Source organism: Aythya ferina, assembly GCF_964211825.1.
Source record: "Aythya ferina genome assembly, chromosome: 20".
NCBI lineage: Eukaryota > Metazoa > Chordata > Aves > Anseriformes > Anatidae > Aythya > Aythya ferina.
Window position 1 is genome coordinate 4,083,868 of NC_140318.1, and position 16,500 is coordinate 4,100,367.

Below are 16,500 nucleotides of genomic sequence, written 5' to 3' on the forward strand. Positions count from 1 at the left end.
AATAGGACTGCTTCTCTGCAAGCTTTACAACACACTCGGTTACTGTAGTAATCAGCAAAGTAATCAACCCTGAATAATCAGGGCTTCAATTCCCGCACTTTGCACTGCTCTATACTGCAGGTAATCTAGAAACCCCATCCAGACTTTTTTTTTCTCCCATTTTTAGATGCAAGGAGGAACATTTCACTAAGGCTATCCAGACAGAGGCAAAACAATCATGTAAAAATTCCAAAGGGATCCAAATCACCCCCATCACATCTGCTTGAGAAGATGAAAACTGTCACATCCTATACATAGATGTGTGTACATAAAACACATACAGGATGGGAAAAAGTAGTGGATTTTAGAGCCAAAACTATTGCTTGCAAAGGAGAACTAAGACTTCAATATGTCAACAGACAACAGTGTTTTTCCTCTCACCAATGTAACTAGCTCATTGTTTAAACAAAGTGTGAAAAAGAAAAGTGGAATTTCCATGCGTGGAAGGAAGAGGAGATGTTTCACCTGAAAAACGTAAGGTTATGTTGAAGGGGGAAGTTATTTTAAAATATTTATATGAATGCTAAGTAAAATCAACAGAGCATTGGATTTGGGTGGCTGGATTAGATTCAACGCATAACCAATGTCAGCAGCACTATTTCAAACAGGATGAAAATGAGTTTCCAAAAAATTCATTAGCAGGTTACCTTTCAGCAATCAACAACAAAGGCACTCATGTAAAACGCATTATTAAGTTACAGTCCAGCAGCGGCTCCTGCTCTTCATGTGGAGCATGGCTTTTGAAATTCTGCTTTAGCAGAATGTTTCACAACATGAGTAACACTAATGAGCTGCAAGGAGTCCAGAAAAACATTGTCTCATGTTTGACTGCTTTCCCACATGGTTCAAGAAAGCGAGGGATCTTGGGCAGCCACAATACAGATGGGACGATTCTGTGACTGGGAGGGGAAAAAAAAAGAGAGATTCTACAGTCTTGACTCATGCTGAAAGATCGTAAATCCCCCAACAGTTAACGAATAGGTAGAAAATATAAGAATAGGCCAGGGACAGAATTATAGAAGTCCTTTCTTAAAGCAAAGTAGAATTGTAAATGAAATTACTCAGACACACATTCAAGACCTAGCGACCTCTTTAGAAACCAGAATGGAATCTTTCTACTCAGCGTGCCTGGAAGCACCACGGCTGTGCGCGGAAGCCCTGCAGCACAACCCGCTTCGCTTAGACTTCTGAGAGCAGCAAGAGTTTCCCTCAACACATCATCTTCCCCAGCTACTTTTAAGATAAGGAAAAAGACTGCAGTAGCATTAATTTTAAAGAACACATACAGGCTGCAGGAGCCTGAACTACCATCCTGTGCTAGGCAAATGCACAGAGGTGTGTATTGCAGAATTAAGATACTCTCTAATGACTCAACATCTCTATAAACAATTTCTTACTCAGTAATCTACATACACAGACTGACCACTTAAAACAGACAGTGATCCACCGTGAAATAAGAGGGAGATATTCCTGTCAGACATTTTTGCTGCTTCACAATTGTCCAAATAACTATGCAGAATACTGAACTAATGAAAAACGTACTCTGCTTTGAAGTGCCCATCTCCAGCATTCTGTACACAGCTTTTACAAAGGGCCTTGAAATCAACAAGCCAAAGTTATAAATATGATGCATTTACTCCTGACCTCAATTTTTTCATGGTGGTGTGGTTTTCTTTTCCTCCTCCTTTCTTCTTCAGACTCTCACTATTTACTTTTAAGGTGCCTTACTCTGGGTCACTCTGCCTTACATATTTTTGTAGGTCAAGTTCCACCACCCTCTTTGAAATGTAAGAAAGTTTTAATGTTATTAAATGAAAACCAAATTTCTACTAAAATGCAGAGGCAAAGGGGGGCAGGGACACAGTTCTGCCTCTAGGAGTTGTCTGTATGCTGTTAAATAAGTTGTAACAACTCAACCAATTTACAATAAAATTCACTTTTCATAAAAGCACTTGCCATTACAAACTTTCTATCTTGCAAGCAATCCACCCAACCACCTTTGAAGGTTAGACCCGTTACCTTATATTAAGGAATCTCTAATAATGAATACGAAGAGAGTTAATTAGAAGTAGTCTTGCTTGCTAAATCAAGAATCTGTGCCCTTGTCCCATCAGAGATCAACGGCTTTTCCTTTCACAGAGATTGAAAGTTAACACCCCAAACCAAGAGCAATTGGGTGCGGGTGTGTGTGAGGGACCATGAGGGCAGAAGGATTTATATTTTATGCACTCAGCGAAACAAGATTTGGCAAATAAAATTAATAATCCAGTGCCTCAAACCTAGATCCAGCTCTGTAGATCCTCTTACAAGGGAGCATGCTGACAAGAACCGAGCCTTCATTTAAGATCACATTTGACTCCAGCGCCCAGGAAACAGCACTTTGTAATGGCATCAAGGTCAAAGCCACCTAGATTCTTCAGACAGATTCAGAAGGTGACTCACCACTAAATGCAGCACCTATACATTATAAATACTGTTAAAGAACAATACTGCATTCAAGAAAGTTGAAGAAATTGAAGACTACAGCTGTTTAAACACTAATTCTGCTGATGAATTAGATATGCAGGTACTGAAGGAGGAAACAATTTATCAGTTACAGGTAGGAAGCAGGCCTTAAGTTCTCAAAGGCACACCTACGTTTTGCTTTCTGGCTACAAGGAATAATTAGCAGAACTTGGTCTACAAGAATCCACTTGTCTTCATTCTGTAAATTAAGAAATTATTATTGCCAGAAAAATCATTTCCTAAATCATAAAAACGTTAGAGACAATTCACATTTATAAACAGAATGAACTCTATACAACTAAAATAACTCCCGACGAGATGTATTTATTTCATACTGAAGCACATTGAACACTGCAAACAAAAGGCCCAGTCCCCAAAGTATCAGTCATGTGAGGAGTTGGCCAACAGAGCCCCTTGCGTAAAGGCAGCAAATTAAGTCCTTTGCAAATAGACTGCTCACCTTCTTGCAGGTTGAAAGGACATTGACAGCTGTTAGCAGACACCCAGCCACACAAAGGTCAACGAAAACTTGGATTAAATCATATTCTCACCACTTAATCTTTTTTTTTTTTTTTGAACTTTACATTGGGGGGTGGAATCAAACCCAGGGTGTCTGCACCTCTGAAACACTCAGAGCAAACAGATGAATCTTCCCACATTGAATCCCTTTGCTGCCTGCACTTGCCATGCTGTGAGACAGTGTTTGGAAACACCAGAGGTTTTCCTGGACCACTTAACCACAAATTTACACGTAGCTCCCCCAAACTACACACTGTACCGAAACTTATCATCAAGAGAGTTCATTCCCTTCAATACAGCAAGCGCGCAGCCACAGCCTTTCCCACTCAAAAGACAAGGACCGAAGGGCTGAGGTCGGTTTTAGTGCCGTTTGCTGTGTAATTCCTACCACTTGCTTCCAGGGCTCCATCCCACAGCAAAGGCCGCTGGTGGGAAGTCGCTGAGAACACAGCAGCATTTCACTAGCTGAGGCAGAGCAGCTGGACACGACACACTGGTAAGCATGTTCTTCCTCATTACCCAAGAGAGGGGAAGGATGAGACATCTCAGTGTGCTTTACAGCCTATCTCCCTCAAAGCCTTGTTAACCAAAGTCCCACATCGGGTCTCTGCGCTGGTACACAATCTCTAATTACCACTTAATGCTAGCGTAAGTATTTAGAAAACAGTGGGAATGTGAAAGACCAAACACAAAGCAAGTTCTGTGATCTCCTACCTGCCAGCCCTACCAGCTACTCTTGAACCAGGGTGGAAAACAAAATGTTTCAGCCTGGTGACGACAATGTTGCCCTTCACCCACCACTTCCCAACTCTCACTGTTTGGGGTGCAGACAGACTTCTGTACTGAGAGCACGGCACAGCCACTGCCACCCCACGGGGCACCCCGCACACGGGGACCTCCGTCAGTTACATGAGGCCTTCAGGTTTTGCTCCGTCACACCGGATTGCTCGGAGGCCCCAGCTGATCTCATTATCCCGAGTGTTTAACCTCACAGTGGATGCAGATGATGCCCTACTACCTTTAATAGTTCTGCTCTGCTGGCTTTGGGTCCCTGTATGCTCACAGGCCAAGCCTAAAATGAAACCAGAAGTCTAGATTTGAGTGAAACAGCCACAGAACTTTGCAATAGGATTTGCAGCCTAGAGGAACCAGACACCCTCCCAAAGTGCAAGGCTAAAAATCTGTCTTGGGAACAACGTCCGTGTTACTGAAGGGGTTTTATTGCTTCTGAGGCACACGGCTTTCTGCAAGCAGCTTTTTTCCCCCAGTAACGCAGAGAAATCCTACCAAATCCATGCACATTAACATGCTACTTGCTCTTAAGAGTGACCTTGATTTTGCTTCTCCTTTGTTACATGAAAGGGGTAAACCCTGAACACGTGCCCACTCTGGTAGATCTGCTCATCTGAGATATAAACTGCAAGCAACCACCACTGGTCTTCCAGCAGATTTTCATTTTCTAAACTACAATTGGAAACACTTCTTACCTCCTCAGCTTCCAGTCCATCAAATGGTTGCAGCAAACCATATCCCAGTCACACCCTAAAGCAGGCATTTGACATTTACAGGACCTGTTTGTATGCCCATTCCCTGACTACCTAAAACAAATACTAAGTTTTAAGGTAAACAGAAATTTAATTTTGTTTGAAAACCACCAGGCTCAACAAAGGCAGCGGTGTATATCAAATACAGCTTGGTTGTGAGGTTCCTTTCCCAGTGAAAGATGGATATGGCGAGGGTAATCAGTGTTTTGGCCTAGATACCCAGAGCACTAGAAACCGGTGAATTTTCAAAGCCCTGCCCAATTGAAAACACAGCAAGTCCTGCCAACCCAGTACCAAGAATCATTTAATCTGCTTGCTCAATTATTTTCCTCAGTAAACCACTACACTTCTCAAAGCACATCGAAAACATGGAAAATAACACTTTGATGCTGCTAAAGACAGAATTTCACCAACAAAATTTTGGGAAAAAGAAGCTGTTACAAAGACATGCCTGCATGCACACCTGCAAAGATTACCATGAACAGAAAGGACTATTTATAAGCACTTCTCTGCTTGTTCACATACAGAAACCTCTCGGTATCGCTTGCACTCTTTAAGAATACAAGAATAGCTACTAAATCCATCTTGAAAACTCAAAATTTATTTTTCTGTGTCAAAATTGTTACGCTGGCTCATTACTTTAATTCCATTCAAACTGTTTAATCTCCCCCAAAGCATCCAAGATGCAGAAGGCAACTGCAGGTTTTCCCATCACCGTGCCCATGCAGCAGAGCTGTTTAAATACTGATCAATCACAGTAGCATCGTTCCAGCATTTCATCGGTACACATCGCCTCTTACTCCGGAATACACGAGCATACCACAGCCACCCCTCAGCGAGCATTTGCCCCCTAATTTACTATCTAGATCTAACCAGATCTAGCTGTATCATGACCACAATGTCACGGCAAGATGAGATGCTCACCAAACAGAGCAGTAACGCATCCCGGAAGGATGGCATTCAGCACGTATAGAAGAACCATTCCTCCACGGAGATGGTTTTAAAGCTTTGATGTGCTTACATCTGAACTTACACCGATTGCCAGGCACAAGGAGACGAACACAGGAGCGAAACGCTGCAGCGCCCTGCAATCCAGATGACGCCCCAGCACTCATTTATGACTCCTCGTTGCAAACAGCGTTCCCGTGCCCCCCAAGAAGCCCACCCCAAGGAACCCCCAGAGCCTGGAGGGCTGCTCGCCCGCCTGCTGCCCACCGCCACAGCCCTCGCTACCAGGCTTTGCTCCCGGCTCCCCCCTCACGCTGCCAAACATGGCTGCATCGCCTCCTCTTTGTGGCTGGCTCTGCCTTTCCCCTTCGCCTTCTCAAACTTCTCCTACCTGCCTCCCCTGGTGTTCTCCGAGCGGGGCCTGATGAAGATCACCACTGGCCTTATACTCGCCTTTACCAGCTCCGCTTTTCCCAGTGGGGGCTTGGCGTGAACCAGAGGCGTTACGCTTCCCACTTCTTCCACCAAGGAGCCTCTGAGCCCCAGCCGTGCCTACTCACACCCCTGGGGCAGCCCCTGCAGCCCCCATAGCCCCCCACATCCCCTATACACCCCCTTACCCCCACCCCACAACCCCCTCCCCACACCAGCCCCTCAGCTACCACCCCCTCCCCAGCCCCCCTCTCACCGTACCCCACACAAACCTCTACCTGAGATCCCCCCTACCCCAAATCCCGCATTCTGGTGAGGGCTGCAGCTGCTTTTTCACTTATTTTTCCACACGCTCCTCACCCCACAGGGATCTCCCCACACGAGAAAAGTTTCCACGAAGGGGTTTGGGGGGGGGGGAAAAGAGCCCCCCACCACAACCCCTTTCATCCCCTTACCCCTCACCCTAATCTTTTTACACCCCTCACCCCTCAGAAGAGCCCCGGGGGCCGCATTTTCCCCTCAGCACGGACCGTTACAGCCCCCCCCTCACTCACCCACAGCTCCGTGCCCCAGCTCATGGCTCCGCTGAGGTAAAAGGGGGGCCGCCGGGGGTCTCGGCGCCCACTTCTTTAGGTTTCCTCCCTTCTGCCTTTTCTCTCTCTGTCCCCCCTCAGGGCTCTCGGTGCCCTCGGCGGAGGCGAGGAGCGGGCAGGGCCGGGCGCTGCTTCACCGCCGCTCCCGCCTCATCGCGCCGCAAAATGGCCCGGGCGGAGCGGGGCGGGGAGGGGGGGGGGGGGGGGGGGCGGAGGAGGGAGGGAGGGAGGGAGGCGGGAGGGGGGCGCTTGACAGCTCGGCCGCACTGCGCAGGCGCGGCCGGGTGGGTGTGTGGGGAGGGGGGGAGATGCGCGCACCGCGCAGGCGCACAGGCTGCGCGCCCCCGTGGCTGAGGGGGGCGGCGGGGACGCGCTCCCGCCCCCTCCTCAAGTGCCTCAGCGCCTCTTTCCTCACTCCCCCCCCTCGTGTTATTTTTATTATTTGCGTTTAGGCGTTATTTCTGTTTGGGTGATTGGGATGCGGGCATCCCCCCCCACGTCGAGTAAAGCAGTCCCTTCACGCAGGTTCTGCCCAAATCCAGCCCCACGCCCCAAACCGACCCAAATCCACAAATATTAAGTCTGCCATCTGCCACCAGTGTGCTCAGCAGGCGAGCACAAAAATAATCAAATTATCTGCTTTCGCATAAACGCGGGTTGTTGTAGCAATTATGCTGGCCTTGCAGAAAACGGCTCATTTCCTCGCCGGAGAAATAAGATTTATTTTGTGCTCGTCTTCCTTTGTAACAACATTTGTTTGAGCTGTGCCACACATAATCGGATTTTACATTTTTTGCTCTTCAGCTACAAGAGATGTAAACAGAGCTTTAGATTGCTGTTTTATATTTATTGCTGCATCCGTTCATCAAAGATTTCCAGAGTGGGTAAAGAAGGGAAGCACGTCTGTTCACCTGAGAGGAAAGGTGTCTGCTTACAGAGGGCTGGGATCTTTTGATGAAGGAGATAAAAATTGACCAGCTGCTGCAGGTTTTATCTCCTTTAGATCAGCACACTTCTCCTTTCACTAACTGGCACTCGGATATTAACTTACATCAGAAAGAATAAGAAAATAATTTAAGTGATTCCAATGTTTAGAACAACAATGAAGACAAGTTTTATGCATATAATGGAACTGCATTTATATTTTTCCCTGGTTAGTTCAATTGGTTTGAACTTAAAAGTAGAATGCTGCTCCTCACACAGCTGTCTTTGAAGGGATGCAGAGAGCAGGCATCACTTTTATTCATCATTAAAAGTTATTACTTTTAAGAACTGACTTCATAACAACTGAGAGAGACACTCTTCAACTCATTTTACAGAGTAATTCTTCCTGCTATTGCCAACATATTTAAATATTTGTGCTTTAGGCAGCATGGCAGACACAACCACCGTCTTCCAAGGGCTTGTCCTTCCACGGACTCTCAGAAAAGGGGTGCCAAAGCCTGCTGTCCTTCCTTAGGCTTATGTCCACCCAGAACACATCACAAAACCAGACTCACGACTTTGGGAGAGCTTAATCTATAAATACTTGAACAAAAAGAATGTACTGAGTCCAAACACAGAGCAGTACTAGTATCATCTGAGGCAAATTTGCTGTGGAATTTCCTTTTGCACAAAGACCTGGGAGGGGAACAAGGCAAACCTGTTACACCAGCACGGGCAGGGAAACCTGTCCACGCTGAAAGAAGATAAAAAATGCTTAACTGGTTATAGAAAGATACAGGCCAGAAATGCAAGTTTTTATTTATGATGGAACATTAGAATCAACAATACCAAAATGTATGAAAATTTATTAAAATGTGTGGACAGAAGCTCAAGACAAAAACTAAATAAAAATGAATTCCAGATATTTCTGGAAGGAGACTCTCCCCTGTCTTTATTATTTAGTCTGAAACTCTCCAAGACAGGGACTGCCACTTACATTATTACTTTCATTTGTACAGTGCCCAAAACAGCAGGGCCTGCAGCATGATTGGTCCCTAATTGCTAATGTAATTAACAATGATGGGAGCATTACGAGCCCTTTACGTTACAGCATGATGCTGGAGGGCTCAGCAGGTCCCAGGCTCAAAAGAATAGTTCAAAATAACACTTAGAAAATGGATTCTCTCTCTTCATTTCTGATTTACACAACCCAAATCAGAGCAATACAGAACCTAGGGGGGGCTTTCCTCTCACCTTCAGTGAGAATAAGACCGTTCAGAGCTGTTGTCTAGATACAGGCCTATTCCTGTAAAATCTGTGCTTACCCCTCCTGTTATGATTTAGCATAGTCTCTGAACTGGATCCTAAGCAGAAGCAATTCTCTTTCTAAAACAGAACTTTATCTAAGAGACTCTAACCTTAATCAAAAGCAGCTAGATTAAATACCTTCTAAATCATTTAGCAGCCAAGCAATGTAAAACAAATCCCTAAACTGTAGTTCAGTTTAAATCCCTGCTCCCTAGGTCTAATCATGCAAAGCAAGGAAAATCACAGCTTGCAAAGTAGAAGCATTTCCAGCTTCCAGGACATAAGAGGAAAAGGACCCACCTTTCCCCCTTGGAGTCATCACCCCTGCAGCTGTTTCCCTTTTATTTTTTTATAATTCTGGCCGTATCAACCACATCCAAGACAAGTAATGTAGATGTTACTTGTAACCTCTCATACACTGGGACCAAAACAGCACCCGGAAAGGAAGAGGACACACCTTTCCCTAAGGCCACCAGCATTACAGCTGTTTCCTTTCTGCTGTTGCAACACTATCCAGCTCATTCAGACACACAGCGGGGGACCTTGGTTCTCTTTACATGTCCTATCAGGGCCCGGAGGGGCCTGATTAGTACCTGATTAATGCCTGATAAACCTAAATGGTCATTCTCACCTGTGGCATCCACCTCACACCCTCCACCCATAGAGGCAGGAGCCCTATTTAAGCTTTAGCCTGAGGCATTGTCCTCTGTTTGAGCTGGGTTACAGGGGTACTTGTTTTATGTTTGACTATAGCTGTGTATGTGCTTGGCTATAGACCATGTTGTTGTAGATACCCGACTCCCCTGAAGCATTGATCTCAGACCTGCCTGATCACTACAAATTTATCCAGGTATTGCTAGACTGTGTCTGACCTTAGTTACCATCACCTGAAATACTCATTTCTGAATTCACTATCTGAACTATAGGTTAACATCTCAATCCAATTTTATCTATGCCTCATTGATACAAGCTTTTTTGATGACCTGAGCTCTCAGCTGCTGTCCCTAGGCTTGTCTTGCTTGAGAACTGAGGGACTGTACACAGTACGGTGAGGCCCCTGCCCTGTTGGCTGCATTATTGTGCTCTGTGGTCTTGAGGGAACAGCGAGCCCTTGCTGCTGCATAATATGCTGTTATCTTCAAGAGGGGTTTGGATAATGCCCTCGGTAATGTTTTAACTTTTGGCTAGACCTGAAGCAGTCAGGCAGTTGGACTCTACCTTTGTAGGTCACTTCCAACTGCTCTATCCCATTCATTTTATGACAAGGGTATATTGATAGGGATGTAAATGAAAGTATAGACTCTTATATATTCTTTTAAAAACGCCTAGCCAAATAGAGTAAACATCACAAATTCCAACTTGCAGTTCACTCAGTCTAAGTTAGCTGCAACTTAGCCACTACAATATTCCAATAGCTGGTAGAGAGTTACAAGGAAAACAAATCAAACTTCTGATAATTTCCAGTCTGTGGCGTAAAAATCCCTGCTTGTTCTTAGGAAGCACCTTCAGACTAGAAGAGGCTCCTCAGCAGAGCAAGGCATAAAGTCTCTGCTGCGGTTGCAAGCAACCATTTCTCATGAGTCTGTTGTCTCTGGGTTTCCCAGGGTGGTCTGTGCACAGAAACTATGATTGCGTTATTAAAACATTCCGAGAAAATATCTGGACCAGAACTATCTTTTTGAAATAAACTCTGACCGTGGTCACGTAGGCTTCCTACAGGGATGTGGGCTCCGAGGCCTGGTGCTGAGAGGACATCTAGTGGCACGGCCCGGGGACTAGCTAGGGAAAGAATCTGCCTGAAAAACACAGGGGGGGTGTGTATATGTGTGTCTGCTGTTCATGCTTCCAGGTGTTTTCTGGTATTTTTCTGGTATCAGTCCAGGTTTCTTTGGTTGATGTCGAGGTTTCTGTGTTTATTCTATTACCTAAGAGTATCCAAGAAAACAGGGGAAACGAAACTGTAAGAAATAACCTGTACAGTAAGACCTGAATCACGTCTGACCAAGGATGAGCCATCCTACCCAACGTTGCTGTTGTAAAGGTGAGGATTTTTCTCGACCTATTCACCTCATGCTTCGCTGCTCACCTGTCCCAGCCCAGCTGTTTGCCTGGCTCTGGGTGACGGGTGTTGTGCAGCTCCTGCCTCGTACACTAAACGGGAAAATGAAAACGTGCGAGTTATGAGGTAGCAGAACACTGAAAAATTACATTTATTTGCATTGATGGCTTCCATAACGTAGATATATTGTGTAGCCTTTTGAAAAGGGGTTTAGCAGTGGGTTAGCCACTTAAATCACCCCTATTTATGTTGTGTTACTCTGAGCAAGAGATGTTTATGTTGTGTTACTTTGAACAAGAGACGTTTATGTTGTGTTACACTTCTTGTGCTGCCCTGGTGAGGGAATTCACAGAAGCCATGCCCCAGCCGTGTGAAATTTTATTTTCAAGTGGAACTACGATTCTAAACGGCTTTCAAACAGCTCAGAAGCATTCCAAACCACCTCAGTATGAAAGCCGAAAGCCCCGTGTTTTATTTTAGGGCCGTTTTGCTGAGATATTCAGCCAAAACTCCAACGCATCGCTTAACAAACCGGGCAGGGCACCTCTGAGGGAGGGAGGGGGGGGCGGGAAAACGTGAGGCGAGCGGGTGGGGCCGGGCCCTGACAGAGAGGGGGCGTGGCCGTGCTGGAGGGGGGCGTGGCTTTGGCGGGGAGGGGGCGTGTCCCGCGCTGCCCCCGGAAGCGGCGCTGAGGAGGATGCTGACGCTGGCCTGAAGATGGCGGCCCGCGGCGCCGGGGCCGCGCCGGGCTGGGCCGCGTTGGGGCTGCGGCTGGGGCTGGCGCTGCTCTGCGCGGGCCCGGCGGCTGCCCGCGTCCATCACCTCACCCTCAGGGTAAGGCCCGTGCCGCCTGAGGGGAGCGGGAGGGGGCCGGGAGCTGGCGGGGAGCCCCCGGGCCTAGTCCCGGGGCCTGCCCCTCGTCCCCTCAGGGCCGCTGCTGCCCCTCGGGCTGAGGGGAGCCGGGGGCTGAGGGGGCGCTGCGTGGCCGGGGGCTTCGCAGCGTGGGGCTGGGGGTTGGTTTCGGTGCCGGTTTTGCACAACAGAGCGAACGGCGTCGGGTTTTGCCTATAAAAATACCCAAATGAGTTAATAAAGTGTAAAAAGAGCGGGATCGGCACTGCTTAGCAGGGTAGGGGGAGTGCCAAGGCCTTGCAGGAGTTCCCCTCCAGCCGCTGGGATGCGGGGATGCTTTCCTGTCTCAGCTGTAGGGGGTTTCCAGTCCGTACAGCTGTCTGATGCACAACCGAGTGAACGTTGTTCTGCCCCAGGAAAAGCTAACCTTTCTCAGAAACAACTAACTAGGAAATTTTGCTGGTTACTTTATCGTTTTGAAGAGTTTTTGACCAGCGCTTGAATGCTGGAAGAGTTTCTCCCAGGGCAACGCTTTCTTCCCTTACATTGTAAACTTTTGGTCTGGCTTCAAGCAAACGTCCTCCACACCAAACACCACAGTTCCCAGATCCTTTCACAGCATTTCTGAAGTCCCAAAGTGTTTGCACCCTTTTTACAATGGCTTCAGTTTTGTAGGTATTGCGTGGGTTGCAGCGCTGAGCTGCCACGCACTGCGGGAAGCAGACGTCCTGTCGTGCCTTCACACACCTGTATAAACAGGAGCTTCATTGTTAGAGTGCAGCCTCTTCACCTGCTGCTTTACAGCGTTTATGTAAACACCAAGTTCCGACAGCGGTACCCTTTCATAATGAAACCTCCCTTCTGGTGTCGCTGCCGCTGGCTCCTTGCTGGTGGCAGTGTGTGCTTTGAGGCTGTGCCAAGCTGAAGGCCATGGCTCTGAGAGAGTGCTGGGTACGAGGCCTCTGCAAACAGCCTGTTGTTGCTTACGCTGGAAAAGCCTCGTTCTGTCTTCGTAGTTAACGTCCGGAAGTGAAACTTCTGATGTCAGAAAAGCGAGTCGCAATCAGCGCGTCTTGCAGCTATGAAAAGAGCTTTTTGCCTTTATAGAAACAAAATGAGGATTTTTTTCTGAGGTAGAAAATGGATTTGTTTGACCCGTGCTGTTAGAATAACCTCATCTAATGAAGGCTCTTCCTTGCTAGCACTTATTGGCTTCATTAAAATAATGTGGTATGTTAAAAACGAACAAACAAAAAATGCTTTTTTCAAGCATAAGAGAACTGCTGGAAACAATTTTCAGAGGTTTCCAAAAGTGGGTGGCAATTAGCATGTTTCTGTTTACCAAAAACATGGCAAGCGGGGCATGTGCTGTGGGTTTGGGGTTTTTTGGTCTTAACATTTGAATACTGTAATACCGACTGCTTCCGAGAATGAGGAAGTTTGTCCAGATGAGACCTTTGTCAGGTACACAACTAAGTTTAATGCTGGTGAGTAGCTGAAATTAGAGGTTTCCAGTAAATTATCAAGAGGAACCATCCAACTGACAATGCTGCGTAGCAGTTTGTTGTGTTACTTTTAATAAAGTGAGATTGCTCTGTAATGCACTGGCTTCCAAAAGGGAAGTAGAACCCCTCCTGTTTTATGACAGTGTCAAGATTGTGATGTCATGTTATTTTTTTTATTTGGAAGATGTTATTTTTCAGTGGTTGTTTCTGTCCGTAAATCCCTCTGGCCTTTTTATGGTGGTAAGTCTTGGATTTCAATTGCACAAGTTGAAAAGCCCTTTCAAAGCAACTCATACTGATAGCATCATCCCAGTTAGATTTGGGGTAAAATGTTAAATATGTCTTTACCCATTCTGTAGGATCTCGGATGCCACTTTTATTTAGTTGTACTCAAATGGTGCAGGATCGACTTTAATCTGAGAGGGAAAGATTTGTATGGAAAGCAGCTGACAACTTAATCTGTTGGTACAACTGTAACCTGTTACTAATAAGGCCCAGGTCGTCCCCTCTTGAAGGGGCATGTTTAGGTGTTGAAGGCATCCTATACAAATTAAAAGCCCGTGCATGCTAACAGCTCAGATGCTTAAGTATTCATTTGTGCTGGTTTAGATCTTTGTTCTAAACACACAATCAAATATTTCTGCAGTTGAGTGGATAAAAGTAAAAGCCAGATATATCCAACCCGTTAAACCTCTCGTGAGAGGTGAGACGGCTGTCAGTTAGCCAGCATCTTCAAGCTGTTGATACGCTGAGCAATAGATGCTCATGGGGAGTGTGCTGCTGCTTGTCAGGATCGTGTAAAGCTGAAGGATTTGTGAACTAAATCCGTAAACTCTAAGCACCCAAAGCTGAGATAAAACCAGGGAGGAAAGTGTGTGGTATGTACTGTTTGTTCATGGGGAGCACACCGGGGAACCGATGAAGCAAATGATGAAATTGAACTGAAATTGCGTAGTGTTTGCAGGAATTCTGAATGGCGTCTGTGTCTCCACTTGTATTTACAACATACAGAACGCCTTGTGGCTGGGTGACGCTTTGTTTCTCTCCTTGCTGCCCACACAATTCTGTCCAGAAGTGCTTAATACCACACCAGGTGTATATCTAAAAAGCTAGTATTAGTCCTCTATTCTGACTGAGAAATTACGTGTAAAGCATTGTTAAATGACCCACGTGGACTCTTGTTTCAAGCGTCCAAGTGCCTAGAATGCAAAGATGGCACCGCTTTAATACTCTGTTAAACAAAGCATCTGCTGTAAGCCATGTCACTAACTTTGTTTTTTCCTCTTCTGAGCATTAAGGGAACCATCTGGTTATTTGTCAGGTTAGCTTGATTCTCTTAGGGTGATCTCTTAGTACGGCTAAATTACAGGTCAGCTGTGCCAGGCTTTGTGTCCTGCTCTTACAGTGGCATTTGTGTAAGGAATGTTTTGTGCAGATAGCAAAATTGGGGATCAATGGAAAGAGACAACTTATTTATTTGTTCAGTTCATAGCTCAGTCTTCCACTGCCTCATCCAGAAGAGTCTGATTGCCTTTAGCAGTTGACTTCTCTGCTTCAAGTATTCTGAAATCTGATTATCTTTTTCTAGGCATAGCAGGAGGAGGAAATAACTTATTTTCAGTGATCACTTGTAAAAGTGCTTTAAACTAGGTTTTAAATGTGCTCTTTAATTTTTGTTGCTCTGTTCTTATTTTTCTTCCAGTTAACGATCTCGTAGGATTGAGGGTCCAGTTGCGTACCAGGCTGGATGGGGCTTTGAGCAACCTGACCTAGTGGAGGTGCCCCAGCCTGTGGCAGGGGGTTGGAATTGGATGATCTTTAAGGTCCCTTCCAACCCAACCCATCCTGTGTTTCTGTACCTACTTATTGATCTCAGAATGCAAAGTACCAGGAATGTGACCTTTCCTTGTCTGATGTGGCAGCTGCGCATAATTTTTACCTCTTTACAGATTAGGTGCTTCATGACCTCCTAAAAAAAAAAAAAAGAAAGAAAGAAAAAGCCAAGTGTACTTGAACTTTTATAAGCTGAGCAAGTCATGAGCAGGTACGAATTTCTAATTTCCTTGCCAGTCTGAGAGGAGGCAAATTATTCTGCAGCTAAGCCTGTGGGCAGGGGAGAGGATTAGAGATTGGGATTTCTGTTAGAGAAACTAACCCCAGTGGTTCTGTTGGACCCCACCTATCTATATTCAGTGCTTACCCTACCTGTAAGACTCAAGGCCTTGAGTTTTACCAGGACCATTATTAAAAATCGTTTGGAAGAAGGAGGCTATGTAAGAAATATTCTCATCTGCGCCGTGCAGATAGCTTTGCAGTGTGTTAGGTGTTTGACTGCCAAGCGGTGACCCTGCCTAACACAAAAGGTCTGATAGGACGATATTGTGGTGTGATACTTGCTAAACACATGGCCCAAACCCAGCTCTCAGTTAGGTAAGAGTATTACAGTCGACTAATTCCTCTTCAGTCTGTTGCAATGACAGTGGCTAGGGTTCAAACAAGAGTTTTCTTCATTCATCTCCAGTCTTTTTTTTCTTTTTTGGTAGCAATAGTTTGCTTAATCGGTGATGCCAGCAATTTAATGTCCTCCAGACTTTTTTCTTGCAGCATTCTCAGGAGTAGAGTCAAATAATCAGCAATGACACATTTGTTTAAAGTTCAAGTCTAAGTTGCTGTAAGAGTTGATTGGTTGTATCTGAAGGTATCCTAAAGAGATTTGCTCTTGGTGTGATCAGACAGATGTTTTGCATGAATACTTAAGTGTCAATCTTGGTCACCCTACTTCCTCTGTAATTGCTTAGGCAGGTGGCTGCGTTTTGTGGTGTAATCCAGCCAAAACCAGGACCCGTGTATGGGGTTGGTAACCTGTCTTTTCTTTCTCGTAGGATGATGTGAGGCAGAAAGTGCACCTGAATACCTTTGGCTTCTTCAAGGATGGTTTCATGAAAGTCAATGTCAGCAACCTTTCGTTGAAGCCACCCGTGAGTGCTGCTAAGGGCACAGAAGTAAGTCACTTTGAGTCCAATCACTGCCTTAAGCTTTCTGTCAAGTTGCCCCCTGCACTGGATGTTTGAACTTGTGTGAAGTGTCAGACTGTAACTGGTGGTGCTGTTTGCTGTGCTCCCCATTGTAAGCAACCTGTGAGGATATGTATACGTTATGAGACTTAGCCTCAAGTGCTATCTGTTCTGCTTTAAGGTCAAATTTTAACTCGTCACCTCCTCGCCTGAACCTGTGTGTCCATATATGTATTTTATGAACAGAATAGCTCAGTA

General features: G+C 45.8%; 2 protein-coding genes across 9 annotated transcripts in view; one reads left to right on the forward strand and one right to left on the reverse strand.

Annotated features, from left to right (window-relative positions):
- FNBP1 (formin binding protein 1) overlaps positions 1–6,754 on the reverse strand; it is a 96,495-nt gene extending 89,741 nt beyond the window's left edge. For 2 of the 6 annotated variants that reach the window (XM_084493973.1, XM_084493967.1), the window contains exon 1: positions 6,542–6,753. In XM_084493973.1, the coding sequence (XP_084350099.1) occupies positions 6,542–6,565 (24 nt within the window). In that variant the 5' untranslated portion in view covers positions 6,566–6,753. Of the gene's footprint in view, positions 1–6,541 lie in introns of all 6 variants that reach the window. The other 4 variants (XM_084493976.1, XM_084493980.1, XM_084493975.1 and 1 more) reach the window with 4 other exon arrangements.
- Positions 6,755–9,520: 2,766 nt separating this feature from the next.
- The window catches only part of GPR107 (G protein-coupled receptor 107), a gene marked incomplete at its 3' end in the record, with an annotated part of 35,961 nt that continues 28,981 nt past the window's right edge, over positions 9,521–16,500 (forward strand). For 2 of the 3 annotated variants that reach the window (XM_084493989.1, XM_084493990.1), the window contains exons 1-2: positions 11,554–11,705; positions 16,111–16,230. In XM_084493989.1, the coding sequence (XP_084350115.1) occupies positions 11,589–11,705; positions 16,111–16,230 (237 nt within the window). In that variant the 5' untranslated portion in view covers positions 11,554–11,588. Of the gene's footprint in view, positions 9,663–11,553; positions 11,706–16,110; positions 16,231–16,500 lie in introns of those variants that run through there. The other variant, XM_084493991.1, reaches the window with a different exon arrangement.